The sequence below is a fragment of the Passer domesticus genome, chromosome 7 (genome assembly GCF_036417665.1).
Source record: "Passer domesticus isolate bPasDom1 chromosome 7, bPasDom1.hap1, whole genome shotgun sequence".
Taxonomy (NCBI): domain Eukaryota; kingdom Metazoa; phylum Chordata; class Aves; order Passeriformes; family Passeridae; genus Passer; species Passer domesticus.
In genome coordinates, this window is record NC_087480.1 from 44,419,088 (window position 1) to 44,440,303 (window position 21,216).

Here is a 21,216-nt window from a genome sequence, read left to right on the forward strand (position 1 = left end):
AGAAATTGAATCAGGTTCTGAAACTGAGACAACCAAATTTTTCAGCATGACCAGCCTTGGCTTGTCAGGATATTGAGTACCTTGAATTCCATGTTCAAATATTTTGCAAGTTAAAATGCTGTTTATTGGAAGAAATTTGTGAGTAATTTAAAGCCAGGAATTATTTGGGGAAATTTCTGAGTGATTTTTAGATAATCAAATAGAAGAAATATAGGATGAATACATTATTTTGTTATATTGCATATTCATCTCTAGTTTGAATAGTGAGAGAGAATCTGGCCCCAGTGCCTAGAAGTCATACTCAAGGATTGGATTTCCTGTGTAAAAGCTATACAGTGTGATAACACAGTTGTACTGCATATTCAGTTTTGATATGTAACCTTTTAAATAAATTGGAATACTCTTTGTGCCTATACTGGCACACACGGAGAGATCATAAACAATAATTTTGTAAAGGTCACTTCCTCTCTAAGCGCTTGAGCTCATGGCAAGAGCAGCATAGGGCTATTAAAAGACCTTTATGCTTCTATTTTTTGGTGTCTGTTAATATTTTTGCATCTTTGAAGCTCTGTTTAATATAAAGGCTGTGTAGTGTCCCATGCCATGGGTCTGTCTGTGCAGGCCTGTGCAGTGAGGCCCTGGGCTGCCTCCCTGTGCATTTTAACAGCAAATGCCTGCTGGCTGTAGGATCTGGGGTTACTCTCAGCATGGAGCAGCATGCCCAAGGCTGGCAGCATCCTTCCTGCTGGGAATGAGGGGGAGCACATCAAGGTCCAAATGGTGGAGGCTTTTGTGTCAGGAGCATCGCAAGACAGCCAGGTATCAGGAACCTGGGCAATACATGAGTGCCAGCAGTGGCTGAGGGATCTGCACAAGGTGAGAGTTACCAGATGCTTGCCAAGTTCAGCTACACAGCACATTGCTCAGATTTTCCTGCTGCTGCCCTTCTAAGGTGCTAATGAAGTTGTTAGTTGAATAATTTTTTTTGGTCCAGTGGAAATACTCTTGGTCTTGCTTGTCTCCAGCAAAATACTTTGTCTCAGAGGAAATGCTTGGAAGTTTATAGTCCATCCAACCAACATTAAAACCACATATATCTGCTGGTCTTCAGAAACAAAAGCACATTTTGTAACAAAACTCCATTTATGCTATACCCATTGGACTATTCTGTCCTGTGATTGACAACATGGCCTAAATCAATATCCTTTTATTTTCAGATCTCTATTATTTTGAAGAAATCTACATTTGTCCTGTTGACAGTGTAGGGAGAAGTTATTCCTCACTGTAGTGCCATCAGAGGATACCCTCAGCAGGGTAAGTGGAGTCTGTCTGGTGTCATTAAAATAGCCCCCTGGCCTGAATGTGTGTGATATTTTCTGGGGGGCAGTAAAGCAGGAGGCTGAGATGGTGCATTTTAACTCTGGGATTATTTCTTCCCCCTGCTGCTGCTGGTGTAAAGCCACCATGGCGCACAGAAGGAGCAGGATGTTTGTAAGGATATTGGCCATACACAGAGGGGTTGTAACTGCAAAACACCACAGTGTGCCTGGAGAAAGGATGCTTGATGTTGCATGCTTGTTGGCCTCTTTGGTGGGCAGAAGTTGGTGCTGCCCACACAGGAGGTGGCTCATCCATCTGCTTTTGGGGACACTCTCACACCTTCTCTGGCACAGCTGGAATTGCCCCAATCCCAGACACAGCACTATGCAAAGCCAGGGCCAGAGGTGGGGAACAGCCCAGGTACCCTCCAGCTTCTGCTGCCACCATCTGTGCTGCTGTGGTGTTTATTCAATACCTAGAATTTTGTTTAACATTATTTCACTTGAATGTATGATTCAAAGCTTTGATTTTCTCTTCTGTGGAAGACCTGTGCCTAGCACCTGTCTGTGATCTTTGGGAGGTTACATGCACTCAACAACAGAGCTATGTCAGCCTGAAAGTTTAAATCATTCAGGTGTCTCTTATCCTGGAAAATCTCTTCATTCATTCTGAGGGCAAGCTGATAGAACTGATAGAAATCCATATTTCCCAGATTTAAAGTATCAATGTTGCTAGCTCCTTCTGCATTAATAGATTTTCTATTTTATGGGGTTCTTAATAACTCACCTAAATTTTAACCAATTTGCATAAATGAATTTTAAGGAAGGTCATAACATTATAAAAGTATGTATTTGTGCTTGTTCCACATCACTCTACAAACTAGCTGTTTTTTTCTCAAGCTGATAATTGTAGCTAGTAATTTTACTCCTTTGGCAGAATTTTTCTGACCTTCCCTACTTTCCCCCACTCTCTGAATCAAAAAGAATTTTTGGTAAGATACTACAAAATCTTCCCCAAAAAGGGATGGAACTTCAATCTCATAATAAGAAATAAATGAGGTAATTTCCCTTGTGATTGATAAGCATAATTTGTAAATGAACCTGCTTTATGGAATGATGAAAAATGGTTGGAGCAGTTAAAAAATGAATTGAATATGCAAAAAATAGATTCCCTATAAGAAATAATATAAATTTGTAAATTCAGAATACAAAATTATTCATAGACGTTGAATGAACAAATTAATTTGGCTGACTTTACCGTCCATTTACATAGAAACCATCTTTCACATTTTCTGTGTAGACCATTTTCTATGTTCTGCTGTGACTGAGGGAGCAACAAAGCACATGAGTCCTTTAAGGCAAGAGGAAAACATCCCGAAAGTAATTTTAACTGATTCCAAGAGTTGTGCAGCGGGCAGAGATTCAGGGAATGACAAAGGCACATGCAGAGAGGGAGGCAGCGATGCCAGGGAAACAGCTGGTGTCTGAAAAGCCCAGTTTGCTGTTCCCCTTACTGCTCTGCGTGGAGGCTGGGGTGGAGCCCTTTGCTGCTCAGGCCAGGCTCTAGCCAGGACACTGCTGGGGGGATGCTGGCCTGGAACTCGTGCCTTGGGAGGCCCCGGCCAGCTGGGATCGAGTATGGCAAAACCAGCCATGGAGAATTGTAAAACCAGCTTCTTGCTTGACCACACGGACTCAGTGGGAGTGACTGTACCAAGGAGAGGTCTCTGGGGTGGGCTTGTTTCAGTTCTCCTTGCACAGTAGACATTGCTCCCAGACTACATGGATACACATGGGCATGTCTGGCCACTTTTGGCTCTTCTATCACAAGACTCAGAAGCAAATTTTTAATCCATCGGTCTTTGTTTCTCTTATTCTTTCTGATCACCCCAAAGCTGAACAGCTGGTGAAGGCCAAAGGTATGTGTTTAAGGCACCAGTGCATGGTTCTGTTATCATGTCATAACAGCATCCAGCCCTTGTGCAGGAGAACCTAGGTGAGCATCTCAGTAGATGCAGCTAAATTGCACAGAGTCCAGCTCCTGAGCCCCTGAAATGTCTGGGAACAGCCACAGGCTGGTTTAGAGGCCAGGAATGGTGACTGTCTGATTCCTCCTCTTCCCTCTGCATCCTTTCCCATCTTCTTGGTGAGAACTACAAGAAACACCCATTTATTCTTCCTAGATCAAACTGTAGCTAATCCATAATGAGACGTGCTGGTATCATTTCTTGCTACTCAGGCACAAAAACACTCAGCAAGTTTTTCCATGTTTAAAAACATGCTGAGTTGAGCCTTGCATAGTGACACTGCATGACCAAAAGCAAAGTGCAAAAATGCCTACAATTCAGGACCTCAATTTAACTCACTTTTGTTGAGACATTTCAGACAGGATAATGACATATGAATCCAAAAGACAGTTTTTTATTAAAAAGACTAATAAATGTTTCCAATTTCTTCCATGAGCATTTAAGAAAAAAAATTAACAACTATGCTGTCCGGTTCTGTTTCAACATTGAAAGTAGAAGCAAACTATTTGAAATTGGCCATTCACAGTAACTGTGGCCAGGGGAAGGAAACTATAGTGTCAAGGTATTAGGAAGAGAGAAGCAAAAAAAATAGGTTGCCCATTTTCCTATCTTTCATCTCTTGCACAGTTTGGCAGAGAGTTCGGGAAGGGGCTTTTTGCCTCTTCAGGGAGAGACATAAACTTGGACCACACATTCTCAAACACTGCCAGCTTGTCATTCAGCTCATGCATTCAAGATGTTGCATATTAATAGCACTCCCTGATGACTGGTGGGTAGGGGTCTCTCCACCTATACAAAATAAGCCTCTTGGCACAACAAAGTACAAAAGAGGCCCATACAGGGAAAAAATGCACTTGAGAACTGGTTTGGAGAAACTCTGCACAGATGCTCATGTGCAGATGCATATTTCAGATGGTTTTCTCCTGATTAGCATGCAGCAAACTCACCTGTTTTGCTGCCTAAAGGAGTCACAGCAGACATGGAGGAACACCTGCGTGAGTTCAGTTCTGTCTCCCTGTGAATATGATTTCCACCCTTCTTCCATTGCTGCTCTGTGTAGCCACTGAGACCCTTTTCAATCCCCCTCTTGGACATGCCTAAGCCAGCAAACGCAGAGAGGTACTTTGGGATGGAGACAAAGCACGAACAGTGCAGAGTGCTGCATGTTGAGAAGGGAAGAAGGGAATGAGTGGGTGGATTGGTCACCCAGGTGCATTGGGGGTGCACTGGGGATGCTCAGGCCAGATGGGTTCTGGCGTGGCTGAGATAGGAGGATGAGCTCCCAGGACCTGCACAAGAGCCTTGTGTTTGTCATCTGCAAGTGATCTGACACTCAGCACATACAGAGTTTCACCTGAGGTCTGGTCATGAGACAAGAGAATGAAGCAGGCTGTCTCCCCCCTCCCCTGCAGTGTGCTGCTTACACGTGTCTGCCGCTGATTCTCACACTGCGCTCTACAGGCAGATCCTACACACGCATGGGGAATAAATTTCCTTTGTGCTCTGCTCCATTGTAGTTTACTCCAATGGCAGAAAGCACAGCTTAGTTCTAACCATGTGTTTTGTAAAAATGAGCCTCAGGAGGAGAAAGTGGGGAGAGAGTTGCTTATACATGTGTCGGTATCTGATGCAATCCGCAGTGTGAGCCACGTTTTTCTGGATATTTCAGCATACACTGAGAATGACACATGAGTAGTCCAAGCTATTTTCAGAACTGACAGTTTTCCTTTTCACTCCAACAATTGCTTCTTCAATACACTAGAGTATGCAAAGTGCTTCAATAAACTTTTAATTGGGAGTAGGAGTAACAGTGAAACTAAGGGAAAACTTAAGGCAAAACAAGAGCTGACCTCAGCTCATACCTGTTTTGTGGGTTTGTTGTTAACTTTTTAAAAGAGGCTGCACACCTTGGCATTTGTTGATTTCTGGCAAGACTTTTCAGAAGTCCTTTTCAGGAGTCCTGTAACAGCCTATGAATGGTTTTATGATATTCTTGACCCAGGAAAGATCCAGCAGAAATCTGCTCTGATGGGAGCCATTGGCTAAAGGTGTCTGGATACATTTGGATCAAACTCTTAGGTATTTCTCTAAAAAAAATATTCAAAATGTTTGAGATTTTCAGAAAATCTTCTCAGATCCTTACAACAGGAAACAGATTACAAGCAAAACTCTCCAGGTAAATGTGAGATGGATTTTGCTCTAATAGCTTGTTCATAGTCTTTGCCTGAAGTTTACTGACTGACACCAAGAACACAAATATGCCAGGGACAGGGTGTCTACTTCTTAAGCTGTCAAAATCAATTAGGGATCTGAGGCAGGGTGGTGTATTTCCTAGGAGCTTAATTTCTTTCTATTACCCTCCTGACAAAACTAACCAATCTCTTTGGAGCTTGCAAGTAAGGTGCATCCCACAGAGCTAATGCTGTGTGCACTACTTGTAGAAAGGTATGTTTAACAAAAGCTGCATTCTGGATGTACTCCAGATATCATTACTATTGTTTAATTTCAGCTGCAGTTCAGCATTTGTTTAAGATAGTTTTAAAGATAATAATCTCACTAGACAGATACAAAATACAAAACCGAAATTACGTTGCTCAATTATTTTGTTTACTAGTGATGTTTAACCACTGTTTTTGTCTGAATCATGCAGAAGAGCTGTGATTTTTTTACCTTTAAGCTTCTCTGAAAATACAGCTTTAGCATCACTACCTATTTCTTTCCAGATTACATTATATGAATGAGTTTGATAGGAGTCACCATGGTGAGGAAAGGATAATGGAATTTCAGGTAAGAGTTCTCCATAATGAATTCATTCCTTACAGCATGTTAACACCCACCCATGGAATTAGGGACCTTTGTAACACAATGCAACAATTTACTAGACATCACAAAACACCAATTATAGAATTGGACTGAAATGAGCTGCCAAATCCTCTGTTCCTGATAAAAGAAGGATAGGTATAGTCGTGCCAGCACATTTTAACTCCTTCCTAAAAATTCACTTGGGTCCATTGTGAACATCCTCGGTGATACAGTAGATTGACTGCAGTGCTATGTGTATGACATGAAAGTAAAATAAAATAAAATTGAATAGGTCATGAACAGCAGTGAATATGAACTCAATTTGGATCATATTTATTTAAATAATTACAGCAGATTGTTAACTTTGAGAATCTCCTGATTTATGCAAGGGAAAATGAAAGAGAGTTGGCTTCTATATTGTATATTTAGCTTGATAAAAGGAAGCCAGTCTGCATGGAAGAAGTGTGCAATTGAAGTTCCTCAGCTGATATTTTATAAAAGCACAATTAAATGTCAGTACTTTACAAAGAACTCTTAAATCCTTTGACTGAATCTCGTCTGTTTTTACTGGTAGCAGAGTACCAAACTGTAAGCAGAACTGAGCAGGATCTGACTTTCCATCACAGACAGTTAATAATTAAATCAAACATTATATTCAACAATAGAACATATGCATCAGCTTCTTTCAAATTGCATTTCCTTCCTGTTAGATCCATTAGTGTAAACCAGACTGCCTTTAGAAAACCCCTTATTGCTGCTGTCTTTCAGCACAGTTCCTGAAATGGATAATGTGGTGCATATTATGGGCAATTACACAGAACTCCCTAGTGACAGGGTTTTAGAGTTTCAGAATAAAACAGCTGGAACTACAGGGCTGTAAACTAATCGGAAAAAGAGACAATAGTAGCACATTTAATGCACATTGTTAGAACATGGACAAAGACTAGATATATGAAATACTGCATATCATTGTACCTACTGTATTGCACAGCATCTTCACTGAAAATTCCATTTAAGTCTTGAAAGACAAGGGAGTCAAAAGCCAATGATTTTGTCATGAACAAATGCATGCACAGCTCTCTAACCTGAGCTAATTGGAAACATTAGAGGAAGAAGCCTTGATCCAGAGCTGTGGTTTTCTCTTAATGTCAGTGTAGTTTGAATCAAATCCAGAATTCTATTCAAAAATTATAATTTATTTATGAATGCATAATGAATATATACCTACATATGCTAGAAAACTATGTCTCCATCCTTCTTTTACTGTTTAAATATGCTGAAGATTTAGCATTTGTGTTGCAAAAACTGCATTTGCTCTTCAATATATCTCAGATATTGCCACAATACATAGTGTTTGATCCTCCATCAATTTAAATTGATGGCAAAGCTCCCATTAATTTTAGTAATACAGCAGTGAATTTTTAGAATAGCACATGCATCATTTAAAAGCACAATGACCATGATTACATGTGTAATCACAGTAATTGTGCACACAATTACTGGTTGGGTATCTAACTGCCTTTCAAAAATCAGTTGCTCTACTTGCGTGTATACTCACAGTAGTCACTTGTGAAAATGCAGTGCAGCCCAGAGCATCCCCACCTCTGTGCTTGCCCCTGAAATACTGCAGGTGAGGGCTTGTCTCTGGCATTAGGGATGTAGGATAGAGAGGTATATGTTTACATTGCAGTGATTTCAACCATAAATAAGAAAGGGAGAGAAATAGCTGCAGTGTCCCTTTGGGAAAGTAAAAATGTAAAATTACTTCAACTAATTTTTCAAAAGGACAGAGACTGATTTGCACCAGCTCCTGTCTTGTGAGCCTCCTTATCAGCAGTGTCCAGCAGGCATGGGCATGTTAATGTTTTATAATGGTATGGCAAAATGATCAAATAATATATCAAATAACAGCAGAATATAACAAAAAAAAAAAAAACAACACAAAAAAAACCAACCCAAAACAAAACAAAAAACAACCAAACAAGCTACACTGAGTAAAATTTTGTAGCTTAAAAAATTCAGAAAACAGTTAAAGTTTCACTGTAGTGCAGTGAGTTTCTTAGAATGCAGAACCCAAGAACTATCTGCTGTGGCTCACTCTAGTTTAAAAGGTGACTCCTTCTGCTCAGAAGGTTGGTTCCTATAGGTGCAGAGGTGTAGAAAAACATATCCTCCCTAGACAGGGCTAAGACTTCCAGATCCATCCTTTTGCTCAGTATAATGGTAGCTGGAGAAAGTTTTAGCATGCCAGCTGTCCCCCACAGTCCTGGCTTCCTCCTGCCCTGGGGAATGGTGAGTGTGCTTTGCTCTCCCAGTGACAGCGGAGGGGAGGGATGGAGGGGCTGGGCAGGCTGGGCCAGGCAGCCTGGCCTGTGCTTCTCCCAGGGGAAGGCTGGGCCATGAGTCCACATGAGGGAAAGCAGGTGTCATTAACAGCCAGAAAGCACCCTCTTCCTCAGGAGGAATGGGCCTGATTCCAGGGCATGGGAGCACTGGAATTGTGATGAATGAGAAGTAGCACAGCCTCTCCAGGAGCCCCCCTTGCTGTGCAGTGACAGCCAACAGCACTCACTCCAAGGGACTGAGCAGGACAGGATCCCATGGCTCATGAGAACGGGACCCCCAGCAGCCTGACCCTGTGGGAAACGCAACTGTCTTTCCAGATGGAAGACTCAAAAATTGGCAATGAATGAAAAATGAACTTTTTCTGAGGCTGCCAGTGGCTGGAGGAGGGCGGCTGGACTGAGAGGCCTTCAGCAGACTGCATGCTGTATGTTTACCAAGGAGGGAACCTTGTAAAATGTGCTGGGGCAGATGCAGTGGTTACAAATCACACGTGCTGTCTAAATAAGATCTGAATATCAAATGTTGTAATGTTTGACAATATTTGGTTCTTGACTTACCTTATTTTAGATGGTGGAAATTTTGAGGCTCCTCCCCATCTATGGGATTTTAGTCCCATCAGGGTTTGGGAAGTTTGGTCCTGGGCTGTGGTGTGTTGAGAAGACAGCAAATGTACTCTGTCAGGAAGAAGAGGGAACAGTGGTCAGATGAAAAATTGAAAAATGAAAAATATTGAAAAATGTTTCTTCTGCTACTGGAAAGCTTCAGCACCTTTCCCTTCAACAGCATCAGCTTGTAGGTGAGCTCATTGCATGCATGGCTGTGCTCCCTGGATTCTCAGAGCCCATGGCCACAGTGACTTGACATGTTTTCAGAATAACTTTATGCAAATTAATCCAGATGGCATGTCCTGTTGCCTCTGCACAAATACCTGCTAAATAGTTTTTTAAAACTTTATTGAAGCACATGATTTCCTTCTTGATTCTCTACAACCATCCTGCTGATCACTGTAGCAGATTCTGTTCTTAATTTCATTACAATAAATGTGAAGTGACATCACTGACATCCAATCAGAGGGAATTTCAGCTCTCTGCATTGCCTTGGGTCTACAGTTTTGAACACAGGAGCTGTTCATGTAGAGTAAATTCAGTACAGAGCATTAAACGCCCTCACTTTTGTAATTAACATTAGAGAGCTATATGAAGCCTTGAAGCTATGAAATCCCTTAAGTCCTGTAAAAAACATTTATTTATGCAGATCTGAAGTGTTATTCAAACAAATTCACCCTCAAAGATAGAGAATTGCTGGGACATGAAGAACATAAGGCTCTAGACTATATATTGGAGAAAAGTTCCCTCAGAAGTGTGCATTTAGTCACCTTTGGTGACACATGCTGCCTTGCCTGCCACCTCTGCAAGTGTGGCCTCACTTTCACTGTTATTGCAACATGTGTCAAATGAAATGAAAACAGAGATTTGGGAAAGGATATAATTAACCTACTTGTAAACATTAACCTTAAATATCTTGCTAATTATCTCACTAATTTAATCACTGCAGCTCTCAAACTTGTTTGTTAAATATTTAATTCTACAAATTGTTTTTGGTACAGAGGTGTGGGGAGCTTTCTGTGAATGTAAGTTACTTCGTAAAACTCTGTAAAACCATTGTTATGTTCACACTTCATTGAACAAACCCTGCTGTCAACAAGACTTTTAATGGAAATCACAAGCAACTGTGCCCTGAGGCGAAGAGATATAGTGCCCTATTATTTTAAAATCTAATGAACACATTGTGTGGAGTGTAGACCAGGGTAAATTTCTTCCTGCACATCTTCAGGTTTGATTCCATGGGAGTCTAGACTAGAAAGCTCTGGGTTTCCTTGTTCCTTTGGTTACAGGTTACCTATTCACCTCTTTATTACTTGAGTAACTCAGCATGTCCTTGATTTTCAGCCCTTTTTATCAAGTCACAACCTTGTGCTACAAGGAACCTACAAGGCGTTTAGATGCTCCAGTTACAATGCCACCCAAAATGCCTCTAATTATTCCTGAGAGGAAGCTCTTGAATTTGGTAGTGTTTGTTGAGAAGCTGAAAGCTCTGGTTTTGTTTCTTCCTCTCTGATGGGAAGGGGGCCGTGCTCGTGCTGCCTCCTGCAAACACCCACGGCACAGCCAAGCACTGCAAGCCAGGACATGGGGACACCTCAGTGCTGAGGCTGGGAGAGGAAACAGGCAGGGCATGGGTGCTGGGGACATCCCAGGTAGAGTGGATGGCAAAGCCAGGACACACTGGGGACATCCCAGGTGGAGTGGATGGCAAAGCCAGGATATGTTCTGGAGGCTGGAGGCACCCAAGTCCTCTGTCCCATGGGAGGCAGGGGCCCTCAGCTGTGCAGTGCCTCCCCTCAGACAGGAGCTTCAGCCAGCCCTGTGTTTCCAGCTGTACCCCCATGGCAGCTCTTTGTCAGTGTTATTTTCTCCATTTTTGTTATATTTGTCTTCTTAATTGAGGAAGCGGGTAGATTAGGAGTCACATTGTGGTTTTGCTCTGTAATTCTTACCATCAGAGAAGGTGCAAAGGTATGCTAAATTCAGGTGACAGCTCACAGCAGACCTGTGACAAGAGCCATTTGATAAGTTAAGTGTCCATATAAATACCTATTTGGGACTATATTACTACCTTATCATATATTATTTAGAATTTCATCCTGATTGTCTGTGGTTCTTTATTACACACTTAGGTACTGGTTAGTTCAATTAAAAAAAACAAATTTCTGTGAATTTAGCTGAAAAAAGCTCTGTTTGTTCCTGTTAGTTATATGAAGTCTTGTTCTTTCTATGCCTTATCTCAATTTCTGGGCATTTTTCCCTTCATTTACTCCAAAAATTACTTCAGTACTAATGAATACTGAAAGACAGCCAAGACAGGATGAACTTTTGGACAATTCATGCAAACATGACAGATGATAATAGATTTACTGTAAACATGTCAGGCACAAAAGACTTGACTGCTTTTTAAATACAGTGATACTGGAAGAAATTTATGGATATTTTCAACTGTTCATTAAAGAGAAAAACATTTTGAAACTATAGGCTCTATCCTTTTATCCATTTTTGCCTTCCAGGCTGAGTTGCAAACCTTTGATGTTTTCTTCACCAAAAAATAAAATTAGTTATGAATTTATTTCTTCCAAGTACTTTTATTTTTGTGTCATTTTACAGTTTATATTACATTCCTGGCAGTCCAAATTATGGTGTTTGGAGAGCACCTAGAGTCCACAGCTCTAAGTTTTCTAAAAATAAGGACTAAGTTCACTTAATGATGCTTTCTGGCTATTGTCTTTTTTCTTCTCTAGTAATAAAAGGTTAATAAAATCTCTGAATACTTTAACTGCCTGTTAGACCAACCAACCAATTAAAGGTTATTCTATTCTAAATGACTGGAAGCTACTTGAATTGATAAAAGTTAACATGAAATAGCTAGTACCTGTTGGATCAGGTTAATAAAAAGCAATGTCTTAGACATGGAAATCATGTATAAATATGGTTCCTGTAGTTGACCCAGGTATCAATTCTTACAGCCAGACAGGCGTATTCTTAACTGTTTATTGTCAGAGTCTGCTTCTGTGCCCTTACAAATCAATAGTGAGCCTTGCTTTCAACTTCAGTGCAGCTGATGTTGTTGGCAGTCAATGATTTTGCAAGATCAGTTCAAGATACTGGAATGGTTTCAGGGAATTATTGGATTCTTTCTTTCTAAAATAGTGTTAAACTCGTAAGTAGGAATTTAAGGAATTTAAACGTGAAAATATATGCGCTTGCAGTGCTTCTTAAAACTAGTGTATCTTGCCAAATCTCCTATCAAGTCAAAGCAGTGCACCAAAATGATAGCAGGAAGGATTGTGCAGTGCTCAAACATCTAATCCTGCATGCTCACAGTGCTGAGCATGCCCTCATTTTTTGAATAGATGGAGAAGGATGGAGAAAGATGGAGAAAGAGTAGATTTGGGTGGAAAATAACAGTTTTCAATGCAACCTTAGAAGAATATTGGCAATTTTGTAACAGAATGATTTGTGCATCCTGAGACCCTTCGAAGGAAGGCAGGAAGCTTTATGAAGGCTTCATTTTGGAAAAAACAGAGAGCTGAAAGTAGTATTTTACTAATTCTCATTGGAGGTGCATTTCCTGCTTTTGAAAATTAAGAGCCACAAACTAACACACATTTATGAATAATATAATGCTGTTGGAGATAATGCAAATGTCTTTATAAATAACATATTATAGCTTAAATCATTCCTTTTAATGCCTTTTTTTTTCTCCTATATGAACAGGTCTGTGCTGGACTGCATTAATTAAATGTAGGTAGGTTTCTAAGGCCAGATTATCATTACTTCTGTGTCCCTGATTTAAATCTGCAGTAAAACATTTCTCCATTTAGTTTGGTGCTTTTGTGTCATATTTCATACACTAGTTGTCTCTTAATTAAATCCATGATAGCCCACCAACACAGACTATTAAAATAACTATACTTTGCACTTGACATATTTATGAGACAGATTCATAAGAGTATAGACTGATACTTGAACTACTCTCTGAGAAATGCTAATAAGATTATGATGAAGGTAAGATTAGAACATTCGTCTCCTTTTCACTTCTCTCTTCTTTATAGGAATTTATTTTTATAACTGCAATTCACTATTTCTATTTTCACTATTCCAGGCTCTTTGATGTTGTTGTATATACCAACAGTTCTTTCTGTGTCAATTTATTGTGGCAATGAAGAGTGGGAAACTGCTAATTTATATCACACCAGCAAAGTGCATAACTGTTGTGTTCCTTGAAGTATGAATGTTTGCAGACATCTGTAAACCTTCGCATGGGACTGACAAGTTCAGGATAATACCTTTGGATTATTACCTTTGGAATTGGGTGATGAAGAATATGGATGATGGTGAAGTGCCACGTTTTTTTTACCTTTATTGTCTCATTCCTTCAACCCTCCTGGTGGTGTAGAGCTGGCTGAGTCTGCTCCTGGAGGAGGGAGGAGACAGTGGCATTGTGCCTGTGACCCCTCCGTGCCTTTTCCTGTGCCTGTGACCCCCTCAGTGTCTTTTCCTGTGCCTGTGACCCCTCAGTGCCTGTTCCTGTGCCCATGAGCCCTCAGTTCATGTTCCTGTGCCTGTGACCCCTCAGTGCCTGTTCCTGTGCCCATGAGCCCTCAGTTCATGTTTCTGTACCCGCAGCCCCTCAGTGCCTCTCTCTGTGCCTGTGACCCTTCATTTCACGTTTCTGTGCCAGTGCCCCCTCAGTGCATGTTCCCGTGCCAGGCAGGATGCCCTTGCCCATCCCTCAGCTGTGGCAGATGCAGTGGAGTGTCATGAGCTGTCAAGATGCTCTGGGCAGCTGGACTGTCACTGCAGTGTTGGAAATGGCCTGGGTGTATGGCCTCAGTGGGTAAGGAAAACAGAAAAGCAAGCAAATCCACAAATCACATAATTTGAAAGGCTGTTAGACATATGCTAAGATTTTATCATTCACCTGTATGGAAATCTTGGAATTGCCTTCTTAGCATTATTTACAGACAAAGTTGCTGATATAATTTGTTTGTTAATTTTCTTAGTAATTTGTATGTGGAAAGTTCAAGGAACTCTTATGTTTGAGAAGAATGTTGCTAGAAGTGAAGGAACTGCTAAATGAAAATCATCAAGGATTTCTATCATTTTTCAGGACCGCAATGTTCACATCTTAGGGACCTTTCCTCTCTATTTTTTTTCAGATCCACATTCTTTCATGGAAGAGCTTCCACTCATCATTGTGTTGGGGTCCAGGTGTGGGTACAAATGGAAAGGGCTCTAAATACATGCAGCCTGAAAGGGATGTATTTTACAAGTGGAGTCTATAGAAAGCCATGTCTATATGATGTTCAGATGTTCAGGAGGGTAAAAATACATCCCTGTGTTTCATCCTGGTATTCTCTGTGAAACAATGAAAACATCAAATGCTGGGATTTCATTTAGAAATAAATACAATATTAGAAAGTAAGAATAATAAAGTTATATTAAATATTTCATCCTCTACAGAAATAAACCAGCTACAGTTCAGGGAGCTTCACTAAACACATTAAATCTAATAAAATTGCCTACACGTACTCCTGACACTAGTAGTAATTAAAATAACTTGTTTCAAAAAACTGGTCCTATACATGAATACTTATTGGCAATTATTTCCAAGTTCTTCAAACCAAAGATAAAGTAATTTGATTCACACACAATGTTCTTGTAAACGTGGTTCATACTGGGTTTTATATGCAGCTTAGGACTGTTAATTGCCATTTTGAGCCTCACAGTAAAATAGAGTTCAATATGTCGCTTTTTCTGAAGTATTGAGAAATGTTTGAGAAATGCTTGTCTTAGTCTAATCAACTGTGAATAATTTATTTCTGAGTCCTACTTTTCAGTATAAATGGATCTGACTTTTCTCAGAGCTTCTCAAGTCTAATCAACTTGTTACATTCATTTAATTAAGGAAATCTGTAGCGAACTGTGAAGTCTAAGTACCAACAGGCTTTTTTGTTGTGCAAAATTGGTGTATTTTCACTGTGAATGTGATTGTGGTTGTTTATACTGACAGGTAGCCTCTACTAAAGAAATCAGGGTTTTTTTTCTACACATATGGGTCACTATGAATAGCACAAAAACTGTTTTCTGAACTGCCTCTTTTGTAGTGGACCCACCACCCAGCTTCCCAAATTCACACAGCAGTAGTTTTCAGGCAATTCTCATTTCTGGAAGGGTTATGAGTGTTCTTCCATGCCTCAAAGGGGAGGAAGATATAATGGAGGTATAACATACCAGAGTGGGGATAATAGACTGCCTTTAGTCACAGTTAGCCTGAAAAAGATCATCACACTTGAGGATTAAAACACTGGCACAGGCTTATGGTCAGGATCTGCAAGCCACAGCATCACCCACAAAGGCATGAGCTAAGGTGCTGATTCAAAGTCCTGTCTGTTTCCCAACCCTACATAATTTGTTCTCATTTCTCTGAGAAATCAGCATTCTAGGAAGGGAGCAGCTCATACAATAAAGGGCTTTGACATCATATATGCATTTGTTTTAGAAAAGGCCCTATATTTATTTGCTAATAAATGTTCAGAAGTCCATCATTCCTCTCATATTTATGTGATATGAGGAATATTTTTTATTAGAAATATAGAGAGATGCTGTGGAGATTGACATAATATTTTTTTTTCTCCTTATCCTCAGACAACCTCTTCAGACTCAGAAAAAGTTCTCAACCCTGGTTTAAAATACTGTCCAGTGCTTATGGGTTATAAAATGAAAATCATCAAAGCTGTCCTTGACAGGATGTTTCTTTCCATTAGTTGATTAAAATGGTTTATTGTTGCCTACAGCATTGTTACTTTAAATGTATTTTTTAACAAAGAGCAGATGTGGCCATGTCTTGCACTGTTTCTCTTTCTGTGGTTTCTGATACAGAAGTGAATCACTACCTTGGCAGATCCTCCTGTGGAGAGGGAGAGAGAAAGGTGAGGAGCCCAGCAATGGGCTGGTGTACCAGCTGGGGGGGGGGCTGTGCAACAGTACTACAGAAAGTTGGAGGCAAAACATGCAAACCTTCAAGCAGCAAATGTTCAGAGTAGAAGAAAACCCCAAAATCTGGAATTATCTGCCTGTCATTGCTGTATGTTTGCTCTGACAAAGCAAGAAGTGGGTTTTGGCATTTTTTCAGACTGTCAGCTCTAATGTTTCAGATAGAACGTGGAAGTGGAGAGTAGCTGATCCTAAGACATTAAACAAGGTTGTACCCCCATAAACTCTCTCTACCCACTGCTGTTACAAAGAGAACTGAAAAAGTCCAAGTCTTTGAGATGTATGTTAAATTTCTTTGTTCCTTGTCCCCTCCATGTTTGATAGGGGAGCTGAAATCTCAGTACAAATCCTGTTTCCAAATCTAGGGGTCATTTATGTAGAATAGTTATAGAAAAGGTACCTTTAGCATAGTTATAAAATAGATTATAGAAATAGTTATAGAAAAGGTACCTTTCCATTTCCTAGCACAATTTTTCTAAGGCATGTTGTCATCTGATGATAATTGGGTCTTTCACTAGTGAATCTCAAATTATTGGCCATGTGACCTTATTTTCAATAAATATTTATTTGAGAATCATAGGTTAATTAATTTCCATTGTTTCTGTTTTAATTCTATACATGCTTATACTATACAATTAGAGAAAAACACAGCCACGAGTAAATGTTGCTCATACAAAATGTTTCTATTACCCTTTACTTTTAAAACCATTAATAGATTATTAGGAGATATAAACATTGGAGACCATGGATCATATTTGCATGTTAATCAAGTCCATGAATTATACATTATTTGCTATGGAGAGTACTAGAAACAATATTCCTCCTTTCTAATATCTATAAAAGCTGGAGGTTTCCTGGAGCACACATCACATGCCCTCTGCAATACCTTCTAATAGAAAGAAAGAAAGAAATCCAGCTTTTCAAAGCAATCTCTCACTAAATGAAATAGATTTGTTTGTGTTGCCTTGCAACACACAAGTGTGACAGTTCATTTTAAACAAAATAGTTTTAATAATGTCATTACTAATATCTCTTTGGTCATCTCTCTGAAAAATTGTGTTTTAATAGGAATGTTTCATTTTAATAAATGGCAGAAGAGGCAAGCTGCCCTGAGTCAGCAGGAAGTGGATATACACCAGAGAACAGGCTGATTGTGTTAGATTCATCCAGAACACTGAACAGCACACAGACAGTCCAAGAAAAAGCAACTGGCTGTATTCAAATGATTAGTCTTACTGCTATGCTGTAGCACAGATTCACACATTCTTCTATTATTCCTTGACCTTCTGCCAAAAACTCCCACTTCAAGTAATAATTAGAATTAGTGTTTCCAGTGCATGCTTCCATCTTCCTAACAAACAGTAATGAAATGTGGCTTTTACAAAATATGTAGTTAATTAAACTTTTTTTTTGAACATTGTTTGATTAATACAGTTCCCCTGTGCTAGCCCCTCATTATGCCTGACTACCTGGCATTGGTGAATTGAAAGAAAAGCACTATCAATAGGATGAGAGAGATATCAGAATTTTGCACTTTAAAATTGATTGTGCTTTTAATTTTTTTTTTTTTTTTTTTTGCTTATGTCTTGGAATAAACTGAAAGGACAGCCTTTATTTGTAATCCTGTTTTTTCAAGTTGAGGACAGTATGTGTATTATATAACAACTCTACAAATACTCCCAGTGTGAATTTGAAGAACACATATATCAAGTGCTACAAGATAACAAGTGGATTTCTAGGCAAGCTTTTTGAAAAGGTGTCTCAGCACTGTATTCCTTAATAACACTATGCAAATAGATATTCTGATTTCATTTTTAAAAATATTATTTTATGCTTTTTAACTGTCTGCTTTAATTATCCAAATGCTGAACAAGTATAGTCTTTTGATTGATGAGAGTTCCACCCCTTTACCCACACCCCTGCAGATATGAGGCTCCACAGTTTAGTACCATAAATCACTGTGATTGTAAAACTTAACTACTGTATGATCAGAGATCACATGCAGTGGTAGCCTGAATATGCATTCTTCCTTCATTGTGAATGTTTTAGGGCTAAATTTAGTCTGGATGTTTGGAGAAATATCTGTTTCTTCACTTAAGAAAGTAATGCATTTTAAATAAGCAATTCTTGCAACAATTGGAAATAATCACAGAAGTCTTCTATTTGCAATCTTCATTAATGTGAGTTATTTCACCACTTTAGGAGAAATCTTTTCAGAGGAAAACAACAATTAAACCCCTCCCCCCAGGCTCTGACAGCTAAGGATCTATGGATCAGCCATTTTAGTAATTAACCACAATTCCTCTGATTTGTGAATTTCCAGATGATGAGGCAGGAAGCAAGTTACATCTTGGAGAAATTGCCCTCAGGAGAGAGGAAAAACTATTGCGAGGTTGACAGCACAACCTTGTACCGGCACAGTTTCCCTTCCCCAGCGGTTCAAGGAGTTCCAAGCACCCTCCTGTAAATCATCAGCTCACATCTATTTATTATCTTCCAGCCCAGTGCACAACACTATCTGTTACACACGGATACCAGCAATATTGCAAGGTGGACTCAAGGGATAAAAGACAGCAAACCCTGCACACCTCCTATGCCTGAGTCACACCCACTATAAAGCCAGGCTCTGTTCATAAAGTGCATGCTGTTGTCAGAAATGAAACAATATGAGCTGTTCCAGTTCAGAGTAGAGTTTTTGTAGTGTTTCTCCAATATGCTTGATCTTATCATCTTGATATCTTTGTGTTCTTATACAGAGACAAAACTTATCTGCATAGTAATGGACAAAATGTCTATGGAAATATTGCTATTCATTCAATGATTGTTGTTATATTTGGACTAGGCGCCAGCCTCACTCTGTGATGCTTGTCCTGGAATATCAATAAATAAATCATAAAAGCCAATGCTTCAAATATTGAAAAATTCACACTTCAAACTGTGTTTTGAACTATACTGAGAGCAATGCCTCAGATTGTCCTTTTGCTTTATATGAACAGAGGAAATTCAAAGTAGGAGGAAGTCTCTCCCGGGATTTGGCATAGGGGAGTGCCACAAACCATCAGCCTTCCTGTCTCTGCTGTGCCAACGAAGCCTCTCCTGGGATGTACCACGAGAAGCAGACAGAGTGTCTGGGGAGTTAATGTGGCTTCAGATGAAATTATCTCCTGCAGAATCCATCTTGCCTGTTGTTTGAGTGCATGCAAAGGAGACAGGCAGTGGTGAGGAGCCAGGCCACAGCAGGGCAGGTGAAGGCTCAGAGAAAAGTAGAAGCATCTTCCTACGGCTCTGTAAAGTGAAGTTCTTTGCACCACATACTTATGCTGCTGGTGAAAATGGGACATCACGCCTCTTTTTCTCCTTCTGTCTGGAGCCCAAATTTGGTAAGAGCAAACTCACTGAAGTCCCCACTCTGTTGCCCATTTCACTCCTCACTAGTAACAGATATGTAAATTCCGTGGTGTGATTGACAGCATTAAAAGGAGAAATGAGGGCAAATGTCCTTCTGAAAAGTACACTCTAGTTCAAGCACGAGTGCTTGGGCTGATGCCCAAGTTGCAGATTGACTTTCTATGGTTTGCATTGTGCGGGGGGCCACTAGGCAATTCTAATGGTCCTTTTTCTTTTGCTTTAAAAGCACTGAAATTAGCTGAAAGCTAGAAGTAGGAATGGTATTTTGTAGTAATTGTAAATGCAAAGCCAGACGAGCGCTGGAAGTCACTCAGGTACATCTATTCAAAGGCCAGAAGAAAAAGCACTGCAGGTATTCAGTGCTTTATCTGATTAGAAAACAGCCTGGCACAGATGTGATTTCTGCTCCATATATCAAGCTATGGCAGGCTTTTGCTGCTTCATTATGAAAGCATGTGAAGTAAAATAGGTTTTGGAACATAAAAAATGACAAATTTGGAAAAATATCTATATGCCAGATGGGTGTAGGAAGAATCCTTGTGACAAATATATTATTAAGGGAATATGCATAAGGAAAGAAACTGTGCCCAGTTCTCCCAGGGATGGACGGGCAGGAAGGTAGCGTCTCACTGTGTCTAATGTATTCTCATCTAATCTAAATCTAATTAATTATGTTGCATCGCTGACATACAATCCAGGCAGCGCACACAACAATGGAGGGCTGCAGTGGGGCTCCGGCAGGGCTGGCGGTCGCTTCGCCCTCGCTGCTTTTGTTCTCCGCGCTCGGGGCCGCGGTCGGTGACGCCATCCCCGCGGGGCAGGCTGAGCTCATCCCCATCCCCATCCCGATCCCGATCCCGGCCCGCCCTGCCCTGCCCCGAGCCTGCTCCCGGAGGGTTTCCGCGCACACCGGCAGCGCTCCAGCTCCTCTCGTGTTCCGTGGAGAAACTGGAGCGTTTTGGCCGGGGCAGTCTCGCTCTGCTCGCGGAGCCGAGCTCGCCGTGTCGGAGCCGGTCCCGCGGCTCGGCGCGCAGCTCCCGGCGTGGGAAGGGCCGCTCCACCGGGAGCTGCCCACCCGAGCTCCCGGCTCACCCCACACGGCATGGGTGGGACAGCTCCGCACTGCCAGGGCTGGGGACACACGGCGCCGAGAAAAGAGGCTGGGCTCTGCTGCCAGGAGGCTCCTGGGCAGGCAGCAGCTGGGGCCGGGCAGCCAGCCGGCCGTGGGGCAGGACTGATGGACGGACCCCTGGAAACTTCAGCTTTGCCATGGTGGGATCCGTCAGCCCAGACGGGTGGGGCCAGGCGCCAGCCTGCAGACCCTTGAGGAAACATCACTGCCTCTTCTTGGAAGCAGGCGAGTCAGTATCCCAGCTTCAGTGTACATGGCCCAGCAAGGCACGCAGCTCCGGCCGCCGCTCCCGTGGGGCGGCTGACCGCCCTGGTGAGCTGCAAGGGGTACTGCACACACCGAGCGGGTTCAGCCTTGGCTCCTCCCAAAGGTGGGGTAGCATACCTGGTCTGGGTTCAAGGTGCGAACGATCTAGCCATGATTAATGTGTTCAGAACTGAAACAGAAATGGAGGGAGGGAGGGTGGTACGGCAATCGTATCATTTGGCTTCACGTAATTTGATTTTACTGATGCCTCATCCACTATCTGATTACTCTTTTCCTATTTAATCCCAGCCAAACCAGGAGGCTTT

The 21,216-nt window shown here is 41.1% G+C and overlaps 1 protein-coding gene across 1 annotated transcript in view; it reads left to right on the plus strand.

Annotated features, from left to right (window-relative positions):
* The window catches only part of LOC135305512 (uncharacterized), a 48,622-nt gene extending 28,988 nt beyond the window's left edge, over window positions 1-19,634 (plus strand). The window contains exons 10-14 of the mRNA XM_064429274.1: window positions 1,218-1,314; window positions 6,070-6,133; window positions 9,062-9,290; window positions 12,823-12,853; window positions 13,211-19,634. Coding sequence (XP_064285344.1) covers window positions 1,218-1,288 — 71 coding nt within the window. The 3' untranslated portion in view covers window positions 1,289-1,314; window positions 6,070-6,133; window positions 9,062-9,290; window positions 12,823-12,853; window positions 13,211-19,634. The remainder of the gene's footprint in view (window positions 1-1,217; window positions 1,315-6,069; window positions 6,134-9,061; window positions 9,291-12,822; window positions 12,854-13,210) is intronic.
* Window positions 19,635-21,216: the final 1,582 nt, after the last annotated feature.